Genomic DNA, 19,718 nt, shown 5'->3' on the forward strand with positions numbered 1-19,718 from the left:
ACCAAGTGGTATGCAATGGTTATTTCTCCTAAATCGATGGATATACCAGATCTCTACTGGTGTCTCAATACCTTGCCCACCGGGGGTTTGTAGCACCAGAGCTCCAGGACCCGATCAGCTGAGGGACTATATGGAATTTAAAAATAATCAAATTACTGATCCTTAAAACTTATCTTTGGTCCTGAAGCAACTGGACTTGCTTCATTAGTTTTATCTCACAATGGAGAGTACTGTTCCTGAGACTATATTAAACTATCCAGATTTTTCAATGGATTTAAGTGCTTTATATATATATGTATATATAAATGGCAGGTCTGTGTCTATGTTGAGATAGATATATGTGTGTGTGTGTATACAAGCATGCACAAATGCGTATACACATGTAAGTATATGTATAAAATCAGGGTTTAGGGGAGCTCAAAGAGACAGCAAGTAGAAGTGTTTTGAAAATAAAGTGTTATGTTAATAAAAGGAGGGATGGCAAGAGTGATGAAGAACAAATCCACTAGCTCCTGTTTTGTTTTGTTTTTTTTGCTGGGAAAGATTCACTCTGAGCTAATATCTGTTGCCAGTCTTCCTCTCTTTCTTTTTTTCTCCCCAAAGGCCCAGCACACAGTTGTATATTTTAGTTGTAGGTTCTTCTGTGTGAGCTGCCACCACAGCACGGCTCCTGAAGATGAGGGGTGTGGTTCTCGCCCGGGAGCCAGGCCCAGGTCTCCGAAGCAGAGCGTGCTGGACTTTAACCGCTGGGCCATCAGCGCTGGCTCGGCCAGCTCCTGTGTTTTAAGAACCATGTGAAAGTAATGAGGTGACAGGTATTCTTAAGTTCCAAAGGTTTACTGTCAAAGAGGAATTAAAAACACAATTATGGGTTAGAAATTATTTTATAATAAAAAATTCAGGAAAAAGCCTTTATCTTTTATCCTGAAGTCTCAAGTAGAATGTGATCTAGCTGTATCAGCAATGTTTAAATTGTTGGCAGTAAATAGTAAGTATGAGAGGACTTTTTAAACTGTGTTTTCTTTCTCTCCTCATAGATAATTTGGGTTTTTTGGACACTGTTTTGCTTGTTTGTATAAAATGAATGTTTATCCTAGAAATCTTCTATTGTTAGATTATATTTATAATGTATTAAAAAGGTGAGAAAATGATATTGTTGAGACTTAGAGAAGTTGATGACACCGTCCATTGGTCTAAGACTTGGTTTACAAACGGTGAAGTAGGAGGGAGAGGAGAAGATGCTTTGGTTCTTTTTTTTTTTTTAATGTATTCTGTATTTTCCAATTAAAAAATATACCTGTTATGAAGATTTGAAAAAAATATAGGGTAAAATTGCCCAAATTCCCTGGACCCAAAGATAACCACTCTTAGGTTCTTTTTCTTCAACTCTTTTTTTATGAAAAGTTGAGTGGTTTTGCATGCTTGTAATCTTAGCAAGTTTATAAGTTTGAGTTTTTGTCCTGCTCTTTCATGCTTACATTCCTATCTAACTGTGATTAAGAGCTTAGGGTAGATACACAGATAGATTTGTACTCGGATTCAACCTCTGCCCCTCAGTAGCTGTGTTGCCTCTGGCACATCACTCAATTTCCTTAGCTCTGAACTGGGAATGATAGTAAGGGAATCGCGTGTCGTAGCTTTTCTGGAAATAACTCACCTAAAGCCCCCGGCCAGCAGTACGTATAGAACATATTTTCAATTGTTTGCTCCTTAAAAGCTCTTCTTAATTATATTTATTCCATCAAATGGTGCATGCATAAATTAGGTTTATGTTTATACATCTTTTGGACATTTACACTGTTTACAGCTTTTCACCATTTTAAATACTGCATCTTGCGTATAAATTGCCCATCATTTAATTTTAGGAAACTTAATAAAGGGAATTTCAGGCTCAAAGAGTATAGACAATTTCAGTCTTTTGAATGTATTTCTAAATTATCTTCTAAAATAGCTGTCCAATTTATATTTCCACTGGCAATGTTCCCTGACAGAACTGGATTTTTAGATCCTTCTTAACTTCATTTAAAAAGTGAAGATTGGGGGCTGGCCCGGTGGCCTAGTGGTTAAGTTCGTGAGCTCTACTTTGGCGGCCTGGAGTTCGCAGGTTCGGATCCCAGGCACGGACCAAGGCACTGCTTGTTTCAAGCAATGCTTTGGTGGCGTCTCATGTAAAGCAGAGGAAGATGGGCACAGATGTCAGACCAGGGCCAATCTTCCTCAGCAAAAAAAAAAAAAAAAATGGAGGCTTGGCATAGGATGTTAGCTCAGAGCTAGTCTTCCTCACAAAAAAAAAAAGTGAAAATTGTATCTGATAGTTTTAATCTGAATTTCTTTATTTTTACCAGTGAAATTAGATATTTGCTTATTTGTTTTTAATGTTAATCTTTTTTGTGAATTGTCTGTGTCTTTTGCTGGTTTATCAAGCTGGGTCTTAGAATGTTTCTGATATTTTTGTTTTAAATATGTTGTCAGACTATAAAAACTTTTAAAATTTCCTCTCATTTTGATTTTTTAATAAACAATTTTTTTGTAAAGCCAGTTTTGTTTTTTCTGTTTCATGTAAGCTCATAAAGGCTTCTCCCACAATGCCCACAGGACGCTGTGTATTTACTCTTTGTTTCATGGAGCTTTCACTCTTTAGCACAACTGAGACTTTCATTTCCTTTACAATTAGTGTTACATGTGATAACCCATAAGTCCCCACAATTTACCAACTGTTGGCAAGTTTCCATTTGTATATAAAAATGTTATGTTTTCCTGGCTAAAGTAAATTCAGACTTATTTTTTTCTTTAAACTGTTAGGAGTAGTGACTATTAAAATTGTTTCCAGTGCCATTTAAAATTCTTCCTGGAGTTATTTGTGTGAAAATTGTCCCACAAGGATGTGAGAATTGTGCTAAAATATAGCAATCCATAAAACAAAATGCATGTGTTTTCCTAAACTGTCCTCTTCCTCTTTTTAGAATTTTATAGAATCTTCTATCACACTGTTTGACTCTGACCTAGAAAGTGGGAAGTTTATTGATATTACAAATCAGGAAGTTTCTGACTTAGAAGAAATCGGCTTTGGCAGTGAAACAAGATCCGTTCACGTTAAAAGTGGCGTGTAAGTTGTCTCCTGCTCTGAGAACCTTGAGAGATTCTTTGGTGTTTAAAATTGTTGGTTGCTTGGTTCTACATCACCTCTGTTCTTTTTCCTTTTTTCCCTGCTAGATGGGTTGCCTACCAGCAGAAGTTCTTCTGTGGAGAACAATACATTTTAGAGAAAGGGAAATACAAATGCTTTTTTGACTGGGGAGGATCAAATAATACAATCATGTCAATACGACCTATCCAACTGGTGAGTTAAGTCTGAACATAACCAATGCTAGGGTGTGTAACGGCATACGACTGAATATGTGGAATGGGCTTTTTAGAAGTGGAACTGTTGGATTATGTTATGTGTATATAGAGAGAAAATGAAACAGCATATGAGTTTCTATAGACTCCATAGAGAGCTAGTAGGTGGCATTAGCACATGGATGATACAGCTCTGTAATCTGATCAGTTCATTCATTCAGCATTTATTTAGAGCCTCTGTGTGAGACACCACTGACCACTGGAGACGGAACATGAACGAGACGGCCCTAATGGGTCTGTCTTAGAGGAGACAGACGTCTGGACAATTAATTACCATATGATTTGTGAGAAGGTGACCTGTGAGCAGTGCTGGGAGAGCAGGGGAGGGAACATCCAGAGCCGGGAGGTGGGGACCATGCCACTGCTCCAGAAGAGGGTGCAGGGAGTGACATCTTAAGGGATATTTTGCCAGGCTGGGAAGTGGGGCAGAAAAGGCAATCCACAAGGAGGGAATGGTCTCCTCATGTGCAGTCATGAAGTTATGGAAGAGTGTGGCCAGTGTGGATAATCACAAATGGTGCAGAACAGTAAGGTGCCCGTGAGATCGTGTGGGAAAGGGAATGGTGGAAATTCAGAGGCTATCTTTCTGATCAACACGAAGGCACATGTTCTTCCAGATACAATATTACTCAAAATGAATTAGTAATAAATACTAAAATTATTATAAGGTAATTCAGTGGGTTATTTGAGGGTCATAGCCAATTCAAGGGATCTAGTAAATTGGCCAGACCATTTTTTTTTTTTCATTTTTCAAAGGATATTTTCAAAACTCAAAACCTTTTCAAATTTGTCATGTGAAAGATTATATATTACAATCTTAAACATGTTTTAATATACTTTTCAGGAACCACTTGGGATAAATGAGCCTCCACATTTGGTATGTTTAAAAATATTCTTATAATTGTTAAATTGTTTACTAAAAGCATTGATGCCCCTTCTCTCAAGTTTTTCTGTTTTCCCAGGTAACTTTTATGTGTCTATGTGGCAGGGCAGTTACATCGTACTTGGTACCCATGAGCAGAAGATGCCTGTCTTTGTTTCGGGTGGTGTTGGCCTAGATTTGTCACACTTGCTTTGTTTCTCCTGACAGGGCTTCAGCTCTGACCACACTGGGGTCATTTTGAACCTCTGCCACTCTTTCTCTCCTACTGCCCACCGTTCTTCAGTGTCATTCTTATTCAGCACAGTTTATGCTGTCTTTGGAGGAGCAAACTTGCCGTGGAGAAATGGCTGTCTTGGCATGCTTTTTATGTAAACGTATTTCTAATACTCAAATCAAATATTTCTTAAAAGTGTTAGTAACATTGCTGCCTTACTGCTTTATTTCTAGTGTGGTCATGGCTTAAAGGATTGGGTGATGCTCTGGAGCCTAATGTTTGTGTATTGTCCATTTGGGGCTAGAAATTTTGCTTATTTAGTGCTTCTGATAACTCTGTGAGGTCAGAATTAACCCCGTTTATTAATGAGGAAACAAAGATTGAGAATTTAAGAGTCATTTCACCCAGCTAGAAGTAGCAAAACGCATTTTTTTAGTGTCTAATTCCACTTTAGTCAACTACATTTTTAGGATTTTACATCAAGGAAAGACGTATCACAGTATAAGCAGTACAGCCATTGAGGGAAGAGGGGATGACAGACGCTGCTTCCTGGGTCTCATTTTAAATAACAAATTTGGGAAAGTTTCTGTCAAAAAGCCAAATAGAGTGATTAATTGTAAATATTTGCCATTTGCTAGCTTTCCATAATGCTAAATCTTTTTCTCAGAGTGTGTATGTTTTTCATGTTCATGTCAGTGTTTATTTCAGATCAGCTTAGTTTAACCATGTTCCTCTTCACAACGCTGTCAGGTTTTATTATTTTCTAATTAACTCAGGCCTGTTGGGCACGTTTCCTTTCTGAATATGTTGAGTCGTTGGATCTGGAGACACTTTCTGCCAGACCTTTATTTTGAATCCTTGGAAACTCCAACTGTACACTTTTAAAGCACTTTTTCACGTGAATCAACATAACATGAGTAAATAAAGAGTTAAACGGGGATAATTCCAAACTGCACATTTTCTGAGTTTTAAGTGCAGATAAAAAGTCACATTGTTTTAAGCCCTGTTTCTCTCCTTCTATGTCCCTGCTCCTTCTTACGGACTTCCTTGTTTGGGGCAGATTGCTCAGACGATTTTCTTTATAGTATTTCCAGTCCAACTTGAAGAAAAAGGAAGCAGCAGAAAACGCCCAGTGAAATCGCCCCAATTCATGTTTCTGGATATGGCTCAGCTATTTCCTTGTGAAATGAACGTTTCTGACAGATGTATGATAGCTGGATATTTGGTAACATGCAGACAAAGCCTCCTTAGTTTACCCAGTATCAAAGCTCTTATTATTTCCCTGGGACCCACATTTTCAGAACATCGTGCTTGTTTTTGCTTACCCAGATAGGAACAAATGGACCTGGCTGACACTCTGGTTCCATTCAGTAACTAGCAAGTATTTTTTCCTTCACAGGTAGCTGTCATAGTCAGATTGACAATTCAGATGCTATGTTTAGATGGGCTAGTTCTTTTTCCTGTCTGAGGAATAAGGAGGGAATGACATCTCAGAGTTCAAGTCAGAGAAAGAATTTTTTTATGCTGGTGATTTTAAAGGGAACCTCATGCAACCTAAGAAGGGAAAAGCCAGAAAATGTATGTGTGTAGAGATTAATATACCTCATGATAGTTATGCTAATAAAAATATTATTGCTGATGTGTCAGCATATTATGATGAGATATATCTTATTTGGGACACAGAACACCTCCTTTTATTGAGAAGATTGTTTTTTCCCTATATCTGAAGATCAGTCACCAAGTCTAATTGCCAACTCAAAATATACAGGATCGTTATACGGTTCTTCATAATTAGGTGGGATTTTATTTTTGTTTTTAGTTTTTTCCCAAACAAAATAAAAACTAAACAGAATGTGGATTATGTTCATAATGTCATCATCTCTCTCTCAGCAAGTCCTGAATATCAGACATCTCATTAGATTAAATCTTATAAAAACGAGTTTAGTTTTCAGGGAGGTTATAGTCAACAATTCTCTAGAAATTCTAACCAGTTTCCCCCTTTGACCCAACCAAGGATCTTTCTTTCCTAGAATCGTTTTCAAGTCCATTAGCAAATATAATTAGAAATTTGGGTTTCTTTAATATTGAGCCCTGTTCCATTTTATACATGATTCTGGCCAAGGAAAAGCAACCGGATATTTTCTTGTATTGGATAATTTGGCCCCATTGATTTTTAGAGTGATCACAGGATCTTTAACAGTTGCGGTTACTGTTATGATGTATGGGGGATAGGAAAACAGAACTTTTAGTCAAATATTAGTAAGATTCAAGAGCAGTAGAGGAAAACACTTCTTTGTGGTTCTACAACTGGATCATTTTTATAGAATCCAAAGGCCAGAAACACTCAGGAAGTACTACTTATCTAAGTAAAGAAAGCTTCTGGAGTAATCAGGGAAGTGAAATTATTGTATAATATGTAATTGATGTGAGAACTACAAAACACTACAAGAGGAGACGGTGTAATTTATAGAAGAATGGAAACAGACTGTGCTTTGTTGAGCAGTTGGCATGTTTGTGTGAGGGAGGTCCAAAGGGCCGCAGAGTCTTGTTTAGACAGGAGTGAAAGTTTCTCATAGAAATTATTTTAGCATTGGAATAAATAAAATTACATTAAAAAATTATTGTGATATTGTGGAATAAATTAAGTGAGCACAACTGCTGTGTTTGGTCAGTAATTAATTCTTGAGTTCTTAGTTTGTCAGATTAAAGACCTATTAAATATATTCATGTATATCACAAATGAAAAGTACATAGTAAAGAGCATCTCTGCAAAATCTTCATCGTAAAGTGGTGGTAATTTCCAATGTTAGTTCTAAAGAAAATACAAAATAATACATGTGAAAGGCACCTTGCAAACCAGTGGTGCCCTGTCTGGTTTTTTTTGCTTCCATACAGTTCCATTTGGGTGGCTGGTAGGGACTGAGCCATGCCCAGATGGCATAGAGGGATGGGTGTAGTTTGAAATAAACTCATCTCTTGTTCATCTTACTATTCACCTATGTTCTAAGCAACCTATCTGAGTTATTTTGTACATTTGTTCTTCATTAATCTGGAAGGAAAACCAAAATAGTGTTTTGTCCAGCTAGCTTTTCCCAGAACTTAATTTCACCAAGAGTAGAGCCACAATTTAATTATTATAATTAGTAAGAACAGAGTTGGTTTTTCTATGGAACATCCTCAGAATGTTATGATGAGAACTGTTGTATTCTGAGGCATTTGTGAGGCAGTCAAAATGAGGTGTTACTTTTCTTGGGTTGGTCAGATTTTGGGTGAACCATATACCATATCTCATTTTTGGAGTAAAAATAAGATCAGTATTAAGCCTGGTTTTTTAGTTTGGGCAAAGAATATTTTAACCCATCAAATCAAAAAGATACTTTGTGGCAGATTGTGTAAGTGTATATGTGTGTCTGTGTGAATTTTAATTAATGCTTCTGGGTATGAAGACTGAGACTAAAAACTACAGGTGGCTACTATCTATATCATCTGAAATACGCTTAACCTCCATTGTCAGTTGACCAGGATTTGACATTTCGTGGCTTCGTGGCAACAGATTGAAGTGTAACTCTTAAGCTCAGGAATATAAAAATTAATTCAATAAACTGGGAACATAAGTAGTGAACAAGACTGCTGTGACCTCTGTTCTCATGTGGCTTTTCCAATTCTTGTTGTGAATTAAGATAATATTTGCATGTAGGAGAGATTATTCTACGTTTTTTAAATTAAATATGATTTACTTTTCAGTCTCATGCTTTATAAAACTTTCAGTTGAAAAACTGCTAACCAAAATATATGCTTTTATCAAGGAATTTTGGGGTATTTTCCCTGGACACGTGCAATTGTTCTTATACAGGAAATTGTTCCAGAGGTCTGTCTCATTCTGGACTTCCTTTTTCTTGCTATCCTCTGTACCCACCGAAGGACCCTGATAGAAACTTGCTGGACCACCTCCTCAAGGCAGGGAGTCCTGGGTGTTCCAGTGCTCCACGTACAGCCTGGCTTCACAGTAGGAAGTCCTGTCATACGAGCCACAGTTCGTCAGGGGGAATTTGTTCTCTCACCTCCCTGGTTTTGGCTGACTTCTGATATTGGACCAAGCAAGGTCGGAGTAGAGATAGCCAAGAAAAGATTCCTCAGAACTCGGAGACCATCAGCTTCTAAGAGGACCCTTGTGACGATGAAGGAGGCGAACATCAGCTGCTCAACGAAGCTTTGTTCCCAGCGACAGTGTGAGCAGGAGGAAAGGCGCTCTGTTGTTCATTATGCTGCATTCTTAGCTACAATCTACAATGCAGGCCTGTCAGTGCAGGGTGGACCTGTGGGCCATGTTATTTCAAGGCTTCAGTGTATTATGAAATATTTATAGGGCTCATTAATTTTTTCTTGCCTATTATAGTGCCAAGGCCACTAGAGTTGCAGATATTATATCTCTGGTCTAAAGGGAATTATAGCTGAGATTTCATGGATTTTTCTTGACAAAAAGGACTAAAGTAGAAAGGTATATAACTGTAAGCTGTACATTCAAGGTATTCTTATCACTAAACTGAAGCCCGTAAACTGAAATATATGACATAGATGTCTTTCTTTCTTCACCATAAATCGTCCACTAATCTGTCATTACTATCTTCTCCGCCATCTGCTCCTGTGCTCTCACAGGCTCGCTCACGCTGTCTCCTCTCTTTATTAACTGTGGATCAGGAAGACTTGGGAGAGAAAAGGCATACCAACCACACCTCATACTAATCCGAACCTCCTTTGTGGTTAGCACTAAATTGCTTCTTATTTTATACGTGTAATCTCACCACAGGGGATAATAATTGTTTGATACAGTGTACAAGGGCCACACTTTAGTGGGGGAGGGATTCTGATTTACTCTCATAGGGAATTGTTTCTGGACCTCTGTGCCCAGAATCTGGTGCAAGAGACAGATGAAAATGGTAAATAAGTGGTGACATTCCTGGAAACATGTAAGGAGAAAAGAATGAGTTTAAGCAAAACGTCGTTCTTAACATGGATTCATTGATAATAGATAAAACATGAGTGATATTTTGCTGAACTTTTTATAATGACATGAAACTAAAGGTTTTCATTTGCTTTTGTGATGGTGTCAAACAATTGTTTTCTGTTTAATTGTTTTTTGTTGTTTTTTTAGCTCAAAGCATTCAGTAAACCCAGGTTCCAAGGTGAATGTATAGATTTTACAAAAGAAATTTCTGATTTGACTTCATTCACTCCATGTTCTTTTAAAGTTCTTCGGGGTTGGTAAGTATGCTTATTGAGTGTTTTCTACTGTTGTTTGAAAACTAAATTTCTGGGCTGGAAAACTAAATTTCTGGGCTGGCCCCGGGGCTTAGCGGTTAGGTGCGTGTGCTCCGCTACTGGCGGCCTGGGTTCGGATCCTGGGAGCACACTGACGCACCGCTTCTCTGGCCATGCAGAGGCCGCATCCCACATACAGCGATGTGCAACTATGACATACAACTATCTACTGGGGCTTTGAGGGGAACAAAAAAAGAAAAAGGAGGAGGATTGGCAATAGATGTTAGCTCAGAGCCGGTCTTCCTCAGCAAAAAGAAGAGGATTAGCATGGATGTTAGCTCAGGGCTAATCTTCCTCACAAAAAAAAAAAAACTAAATTTCTTTTAAATTTACAGAGATTTGACTTGTTTTATTTTTTTTGCATACACAGTGAAATTTAAAAAAATTTTTTAATCATTAGTCAACTGTGAATTAGGCTCTATTAACTTTGCCCAACTTGTTTATGAGCCAGTCTGTAATAGAGAGAAACAGAATGCTGATGAGCCACCTTTGGGAGCATCTTAGTGATTTTTTTCTTACTGTTCTTAGATTATTTCCTAAATATTTTGAATGTTTATATTGTATGTTTATTGTATAGCGTAAAAGAATGCTAGAAAAAAATTAGTGTTTTTGTCCAGCTAAGTCATATTACTCCTAAATATTACAAAATCTTTTTGTTTGTTATAACGTCTCAGGGCATTTCTCTGGCTATCTAGAGTTAACCTGGTCTAGCCAGAGTATAGTTCTGGTGATCTTAAAATATAGGGCTAGAAATTAAACACACCAAAATGAAGTAGTAGTAGCCAATTAATTTCTCCCTTGGGCTCCTTCTTTTCAAAAGAGCATGTCTGAACCAAGTTTTTCATAAGTGCTGTATTGAAGATAATTCACTATCAAAGATTCTAAAGGGTTCATTTATGTTTTAAAGTCTCCACTAACTATCAGATGTGCAGGGGACAGATTTTATATAACGATGTGTGGTTATAGGAGTCTATCTGCTTGCTAGACTGAAGCAAGCTCATCATTAGATAAGGATACAGACTTTTGTTTTCCCCAAAAAGAACTTCTAATCTGTTCAAGTACTTAATAATCACTATAATTTGATCCCAATGTTTTGTACTTGAAGGTACTGAATGAAGCAAATGTTTTTAGCTTAAAGCAGATATCTTCTTATTTTGAATTTCAGCTCTATCATTTAAACCTTGGGCAAATCACCTAACCTTTCTAATCCTTAGTTTTGTTGCCCATAAAAATTAAGGATATGTTTCTACCTCATAGAATTACTGAGGACACAGTAATAATACATGTAAGATGCCTAGCCTATGTTGGCACATGGTGGTCAGTAAATGGTGGTGGTAGCTGGTTTTTTAACTGATGCTGGTATTTGCTGCTGGTGAGCACCAGACGTTTCTGTCCTCCTCCAGCCCTGGTTCCCACAGCGGGATGATGAGCCCGCACTGCCGGCTGAGGCAGTTTGACTGACTGTCTCACTGTTTGGTTTTTCAGCTGGCTCCTGTATTACCAAGAGGACTTTTCTGATAATCAGTGTGTGTTAGAAGAAGGCCTCTATGCTGACCTCACTTCCTGTGGCTGCCCAGCCTCTAGAGTCAAATCCCTCAAGCCCATTGACTATGTAAGTTCTTTGCTAAATGCATATTTATAAGACTTTTTCTTGTCCAGTTTAATTACTATGAATGATAATGTGAAGTTGGAAGAAATGATACATGGGCAAATATAAAAATTTGAATAATTTACTTGTGGATTGTAAAACTGAGATTCACTCATGAAACTCAATTCAAATGTGACATTGATGTTTTCCCTTTTTGTTTTGTTTTGTTTGAGCAGGAATGCTAAACTCAAGAAATAGAGTAATATAGCCCTGGGCTTAACTCCCAGTTTGATACTTTAACCAGTTTGAGTGACATTGGCGAAGTCACCTAGTTTCCTCATCTATAAAAGATGATAGTACTTTATAAGGCCACTGGGATATTGAGATGGTGCTTGTAAAATGCCCAGCACATGGTGAGCACTCAGTAAGTGTGAGGTATTGGTATCATGGTTGTAATTGTTATAGCTGCTTAATAAAAATAATAACCTGATCATTTTATTATTCTATTAGATAAATCACACGACAATTGGTCTGCTACTCTGGTTTACAGTATTACTTATTTAAGGCATGGATCACCACTGGTATTGATTTAAACCTTGTTTTGGGGAACCAGGGCTTTCCTGCCTAGTGTATGCAAAATTATCTGGGTCACCTTGGAGGCCCACATTCGTAGAGTAAGTGGTTTCTGCTTTCTATCACATTTACTTAGAATTTTAAATGTGAGAAAAACAGGATCGCTACTCTGGGGCATCAGTTCTGGGTTCCTAGTTAGTAGGGTTTGTGCAAAGGAAGAGTGAGGATCTGGGATGTTTTGAAGATGTCTGGTTACATTGAGTTCCAAGGAGCATTTGATCAAAGCTGAGATTTACACAGAGATGACTGGAAGCCCCAGATAGTGGTGGGAGTGACTCAGACCTCTCAGCCACAGCTGACTCCAGGGATGATGGCCATACTCATACTTTGATCCAACCCCAGCAATGTGGTCTAGTTTCACAAGGCATTCCTGGATAGCATATTCTTGGTATCAGGCTAAGAATAGAGTCTTGGCTGAGGAATAAGGATAGAAATAGAATCCTTGGTTTCTCTCAGTAGCCCCTTAGACACCAACTTGGAAAGACTAAGTGGCTACTGATGCTTTTTGTCTGTTGGAGGAAAACTGGTAAAAAAAAGAATGTGGTCCAGTCAGCCTCTCCAAGTATTGATAAGGCTGAAAAAGGCACTGGAAAGTAGTCCAGATTTCCTGGGAAAGGAATTTTCTTAGCAGTTTTTAGTGGTCAAACCAGCAGACAGATGCTTATTTGGTATTAACACTAAAAGCAAAATATATAGTTCTAAATATGAAAGTACCATCTTGAGAGGATTTTGCAGGACTACCAACTCAGTGAGCTAAACCAACTAAATTTCTGGGAGGCATCTTAGAAACAGTAAAAATTAATAAGTATGACTATTTTTCTTTGAAGAATTACAATCCTTTTACATCCATGAAGTCAAAAATGAGTAATTAAAATTAGGAGTGAAATGGAGAGAAAGAAATGTTTTTACGTTAGTTGTGATGGGCAGTTGCATGTCCCTGTTTTGATCCTGTGGAATCCAGGTGGTGTAATGAAGGGATCTCTGGGGAAGGACTTGAGAGTTATAGGCTTTTCACTCCAAGAATTGGTTAAAGAGTCTATTCAGTTTATCTAAGGACAGCGCATTTGTTTTCTTAATGCCTTTACGTGGTATGTTTTAAATCATTGAAAGATCTTTGTTGAAGACACGTTTAGGCAGTAGGTTTGGTGCTGAAGTGTAAGGAATATGAGATGAGGGCATCCCAGCCAAGACCCTCAGATTGACCATCAAGAGGCCTCAACAGGTAGAATTTCTTTGGTGAAGTCAATTATGCTTCATCTTGGTGGCCCCGAAACCCCATCTTGATCAGACCTGGGAGATTGATATGTAACCCAGAAGGTCAACTTGGTAATTTGTAGCCAGTGGATTCTGGTGACTGGAATGCTTTGAGAATTCTGTCCTGGGCATTTTTCTACCTCTCTGGAAGAACATGGGAAACTACATTAGTCATCAGAAGGTTATTTGTTGAGCACAAGCTTTGGGTAAAATGAGGTTGATGTCTTGGGGTTAGCTTACCTAGGCTAACATTCCCCACAAAGGAGACTGACTCCCCAGGGTCTCAATTGCTCACATTCTTCAGATTCTGTGTCTTTTTTCCCTGGAAAATGCTGGACTCACGCTGCCTGTGCTGCTTCTCTGATTCCTTCTGCATCCTCTCTCCCCCTCTTGTGTTCTTACTTAGGGACCGAGATGCCTTTTTCTGTAGATTTGTTAATATCACTGCCTATGCCATAATCCAGTGTGATTCCAGAAACGCTTCTGTCCACTTGGGTTGACTTTCCATATTTATGAGCTAATCCTTTGATTTTGCTTTTATTAGTTAAAACTGCAGAATTCTGAGGGTGTTGCCTGTAGTTGGCATTCCCAGACGTGCTGTGACTTAGTGCTGAAGTGTCATAATGGTACAATGTGAGGAGTCTTAAGACTTCATCTCCATACAAGACGAGTATGTTTTGCAGACAACACTTTGCTCCAGGCTGATCTTATGTGTGCAGACATTTGTTACAGTGCCGAGGATGTCCTTTTACAGTGGAAGGAGCTGGGAGCCTGGCTTACAGTGCTGCTTCTCATTAATGTGACCTTGGGCAAATCACTTAATTTATTTTGACCTCTGTTAACTCATCTGTAAAAAAAAAAAATTGTTAGAACATGTATTTTCAAATCTTTGACAGCCTCCGATTCTGTTGCAAGTAAGTATTCTGGGCATATTTCTAATTGGAAGTGAGATAGAAGGTGTCCAGCCTTACGATTCAGATGTCTGAGGGAATTAGATGGTATATTAGCTTTCAATAAGTTTATGCCATATAACAGTCCCCAAAACAGTGGGTTAGGAGCTGGAGGTGGGTGGGAAACCTAAGTAAAATGTTTTAAGCATTAGCCTAGCAGTGTGTGGGGTAACCTGCTTTCATCATGTTTCCATGGGAGCAGCAGTCTGCTCATTGCTTCTTTAGTGTCTCCATGGTGGCTTGGCATGGAAGTTTGGCCTCCTTTGAAGTAATAATCCAATCCTGGCAGCTGTAAGCAGGCAAAGCAAAAGACACATTGTAACAAGAGGCTGTAGAAAACATTCAAATTAAATTATGGTGGTGATGACATAAATGATCTTAAGAGGCAGAATAAGAATTGGCAAAACAGTGATTCATTCTGTACAAGAGTCCTGGATAAGGGGCACAGCTATAAATAGAAGATGACTGTAAATCCAGCCACAGAATGAGAGGAAGCCATGAGTTCATAAAGTGTAGAAGAGTTTGGTTACTATTAAAGTTTCAGCTGAGCCTGTATATATTTAATAGTTTTAACTACTGTGTACATTTTGAAAATGAAGGCCAACAAAAAGCTACCGTAAACATCACACTTCCTAGTGAGACATTTGAAGTGTTTCCCTTTAACTTCAGGCAGAAGACAAGACCTCTGCTGTCACCACTTCTATTCAACATTATTTTGGAGTCTAGACACTTTAATAAGATTAAAACCTAAAAAGATATAAAGGAAGAAACAAAATTGTCAAGAGTATCTACAGATAAGCTATTAGGGTTAATGAATTTTTAAAAGTTGCTAGATACAAGATAAATAGCAATTAAACTATAGAGTACTTAGGAATAAATCTAATACAAGGCAAGTAAACCTTTATGAGGAAAATTATAAAAACATTACTGAAAGACATAAAAGATGGAGAGATTTTATAGATGAAAAGACTCAGGGCCGGCCCAGTGGCTTAGCGGTTAAGTGCATGTGCTCCGATACTGGCGGCCCAGGTTCGGATCCTGGGCACGCACCGACGCACCGCTTCTCGGGCCATGCTGAGGCCACGTCCCACATACAGCAACTAGAAGGATGTGCAACTATGACATACAACTATCTACTGGGGCTTTGGGGAAAAAAAAAGGAGGAGGATTGGCAATGGATGTTAGCTCAGAGCCGGTCTTCCTCAGCAAAAAGAGGAGGATTAGCATGGATGTTAGCTCACAAAAAAAAAAAAAAGAAAAGAAAAGACTCAGTACTGTAAAGATGTGGTCTTCTCCAAATTAATACAATTTCAGGCAAAATGCTTACAGAATCTTTTGTCTTTTTGTAGGGGGTGCGGTGGGGTGGTAAAACATGACAAACTTATCCTAAAATTATTTTGAAAAAGATAGGGGTCCAAAGTAGCCAAGATTATTGTTAAGAGCAACAGGCATGATCACTTGTCCCACCAAATATAGATTACGTAGTACAGCAATGATAATTAAGATAGTAGGTATTGTTACAAGGAGAGACAACGAACAATGGGATGGGATAGCACAGAAACTGACCTACATAAAGAGGAATTCGGGAGGTGACAGAAATCGCATTACAGTGGGGCTATTATGAACTATTACGTAAAAGATATTGAGACAATTGGCCGCTTCCATGGAAAAAGATACAGTTGGAATCTTACTTTACTCCAAACACAAAAATAAGTTCCAGATAGATTAATGGCAACCTAAATGTGAAAAACAAACTTTAAAACTTAGAAGAAAATATAGAAAACTATCCTAATGATATTGGAATAGGATGAATTTAAGCACAAAACATACAGGTCAGTAAGAGAAAGGCAAAAGGCAGGTGGATGGGTTTCCTATGGCTGCTGTAATAAGTTACCCCAAATTTAGTGACTGAAAACAACAAACTCCCTTACAGTTGTGGAGGTGAGTCGTCTGAAATGGTCTCGCTGGGGAAAATGAAGGTGTCGGCAGGACGTGCTCCTGTGGGAGACGCCAGCGGGGGTCTGTGTCCTTACCTCTTCCAGCTTCACGGTGCGTCACTCCAGCGTCTGCTCTCTCCTCCATCTCTGACCCTCCCCCTCCCTCTTAGGAGGACCCTGTGATTATATCAGGCCTATCCGGATAGTCCAGACTGCTATGTCCATCTCAAGATTCTTGACTCTTCGTCACATCTGCAAAGTCCCTCTCAGCACATCAGGAAACATAGTCACAGGTTCCAGGGATTAGGATGTGGACATTTGGGGGGGGGGGGGGATGGTGTGAAAGTAGGGAACATTAATTATTCAGCTTTCCACAGCAAGCCACAGACTGCGAGAATACGTTTGCAGCCCTTATAACCTGCAAAGGGTTAGTGTACAGAATATAAAAAGAACTCGTTTAAATCAATTGAGAGAAAAGAAAAATCTATTTCAAAAATCAGCGAAGGATATGAATAGGCAGCTCACAGAGGAGAGATAAATGGCTAAGGACTTACAAAGGATATTACACCTCACTAGTGATCACGTAAATGCAAATTAAAACACTAATTAGATGACATTACCTTACTTTAGATACAAACATTTAAAAATTGGACAACACCAAGGTTTGGTTTAGTGGTACAGAAGTGGGCTTATCCATACACAGCTAGTGCAAGGAGGGTCAGTGCGATGGGGGGTAAGGATGTTTGTTGGAGCATTGATGGATGAAACAAGCTACAGCACGTTCCTATGAGGAAATGCAGTCCAGCAGTTACAGTAGCTCTCAAGGATGTGACAGTAAGAGACAGTTCTGTGAAATTTAAAAACAAAGGATGCATAACCGTTGGTAAAGTGTATAAAAATGAGCTGGAAGGAGTCACCACCACTTCAGCATACTGGTTACCCCTAAGGAGGGGGGTGATTCAAATTCAGCTGTAGCTGTTATGTTTTATGTATTTATAAAATTTGATACAAATATAGTAAAATTAAAATGTACTACTTTTGGGTGTTGGGCACATGATCATCTATATATTATTTATTCTTTTGGAGAGGTATTAAAACTTTTTTTAAAAAAAGAGATGAAAAAGAAGACCAGTTAGAAAGGTAAATCTATAATATAAAAAAGAAGACCGGTTAGAAAGGTAAATCTATATTGAAACTGATTTTCTAAGCCAAATGGAAGAGGCTTTCTGAGGAAGATTATAGTTCACTGGTGAAGAGTTTGGTCTGGAGTGTGACAGACCATCACTTGTTAGCTGAGTGACCCTGGTGTGTTTCTGACCCCTCTAAGCCTTAACTCAGCGAATAACGTGAGGTTTAAATGAGCTGGTCATGGGAAGCCTTTAGCACATGGTGGGTACTCAATAATATTACAGCAGCTCACAGACGATCGTTAATATTTGTTAGGCAACATCAAAACTTGGTAGGCTGAAGGTATTTATATGATTTTGGTTTAAATAGGCCAAACAGAAGATTCCAGATTAGAGTCTTATTAGAGATTTATGAGCCTACTATTAAATTTTTATCATTTCAAGTAACTTTCTGCCCGCACACTGTTTGGTATTTCTGTGGAATGGAATGGTGTGTGAGGTATACATTATGGTTACTTTCCTTTAATTCAGTCCAGTTGTACTTCGTTTATAAGCCGTGGTTCATTTGGCAAAGACTGGGATGAAGTGATACTGGCAGGATGTATGGATCCAGCTGTTCTTGGTGGCTGATTGCTAAATATTTTTAAAATGAACACATATGGTATATTTAAAGCCTAACCATTTAATGTACCCTGCAGGTCCTATCAACACCTTTTCAATACAAGCGGTGATTTGAAACTCAAAGAACTATGCAGCCAAGGTACAAATCTGTGTAGTTATTTTAAGTCAAAAATCAATTACTTCGATTTAAAATTTTTATCTAGTTATGTTGAAGATGTGTTGATAGGAATGTAGTCCTCCTGACAGAGAATTCCTACCAGGATCTCAGAGCTTCAAATTCAGATGGCAGGCACACTTGGTAAGAAGAGGGTCACATGCATTGCCCAGCTAAGCAAGCTGAGTCAAGAGCCTCAGCTGATATCACACATGCCAATCAGAAATATTCTACATTGAAATTACTGGTGCTTAGAGTATTTTAGAACCACAGTGTCAGGGTAAGAGCCCCCCTCTGGGGCCATACTGTCTAGACTCACGTGCCAGCTCTTCCCTTACTGTGTGTGATGGGATTCTCCATCTGTGTGGTGGGATGGTAATTTTCCCCACACCAGAGGGAGGCTGCACAGATTAGAGGAGTGAATACAGGTCACAATCCCACATCTGAATGTATTTTGGGATTTGGAATTTTTCACATTTTAAACAGTAATATGGTTCCTATTAATAAGTAGTAAGTGCTATGTTATTACTATTATTGTCATTTAAATTATTTTAGATGAGGAGCGATGAGTTTTTTTGTTACTGAAAGTTTCATTTATACAATTTGTTCAGGTATTCTTTTTCTTTCTTAACCACATCCTCCTTTTAGAAACTGTGTCCTTTGCATGGCTTAGACCTGACCCATCAGGAATGTCCTGTTACTGCTGACACCTAAGAAGAGCTTTGGCCCCAAATGTTGGCTGTCTTCTAAGTTAACATGGACTGAGGCCAAGACATTTGTGGAGCTCAAAGCGTAATTAAATTCTAGTGGTTTCTATTGTCCTTGGAAAGTTCAGATTACTCTGTCATCTTCAGTTTTGAAGATTATTAATAGTTTACATCTCTTCCTACTTTCATGTTTGTAAAATGTATCAGAAGAATATGACTTTAAAATAGTTCTTCAGCACTCTTTCTATCTGAATGATTATCTATTAGCCACCTCCACTATCCTGCCCACATTAGTGCTTATGTTGACCTTCCTAGTCTTCCTAGCCTTTAAGTACATTTATAAATCAAGTGTATTTATAAAGTTAAATATATTTATAAATTAAGACCTTTTTTTGTGTGTGTGTGTGAGGAAGATCAGCCCTGAGCTAACATCCATGCCAATCCTCCTATTTCTGCTGAGGAAGCCTGGCTCTGAGCTAACATCTATTGCCAATCCTCCTCTTTTTCCCCAAAGCCCCAGTAGATAGTTGTATGTCATAGCTGCACATCCTTCTAGCTGCTGTATGTGGGACGCGGCCTCAGCATGGCCGGAGAAGCGGTGAGTCGGTGCGCGCCCCAGATCCGAACCCGGGCCGCCAGTAGCGGGGCGCGCACACTTAACTGCTAAGCCACGGGGCCGGCCCCAAGACCATTTAAATTAAAACAATTTAAATAGAGAAAAATCAAGTTAAATATTTATCAAACCTCTAGGGTGAATGACTTTACGCTTAGAAACAATAGATATTCTCAAATGAAACATTTGATAGATTGACCCACGTGATGCTATCTCTCCCGTTGTTAAAGGAGAGGTAGAATGTTTTCCACGCTAGTCTGTCCATCAAATTTCTTCCTTGGTTAATGCTGTTGGCTATGTTCCTTGCCCATTTATGTAC

General features: G+C 38.6%; 1 protein-coding gene across 8 annotated transcripts in view; it reads left to right on the forward strand.

The window, feature by feature from the left end:
- The window catches only part of CRYBG3 (crystallin beta-gamma domain containing 3), a 96,877-nt gene that overhangs the window by 60,654 nt on the left and 16,505 nt on the right, over nt 1–19,718 (forward strand). For 5 of the 8 annotated variants that reach the window (XM_087439477.1, XM_087439472.1, XM_087439475.1 and 2 more), the window contains 5 exons: nt 2,964–3,106; nt 3,214–3,340; nt 4,244–4,276; nt 9,649–9,758; nt 11,301–11,427. In XM_087439477.1, the coding sequence (XP_087295603.1) occupies nt 2,964–3,106; nt 3,214–3,340; nt 4,244–4,276; nt 9,649–9,758; nt 11,301–11,427 (540 nt within the window). Of the gene's footprint in view, nt 1–2,963; nt 3,107–3,213; nt 3,341–3,560; nt 4,209–4,243; nt 4,277–8,417; nt 8,726–9,648; nt 9,759–11,300; nt 11,428–19,718 lie in introns of those variants that run through there. The other 3 variants (XR_015554407.1, XM_087439473.1, XM_087439478.1) reach the window with 3 other exon arrangements.

Source organism: Ceratotherium simum, chromosome 15 (genome assembly GCF_057802395.1).
Source record: "Ceratotherium simum simum isolate JZ-2026a chromosome 15, ASM5780239v1, whole genome shotgun sequence".
NCBI lineage: Eukaryota > Metazoa > Chordata > Mammalia > Perissodactyla > Rhinocerotidae > Ceratotherium > Ceratotherium simum.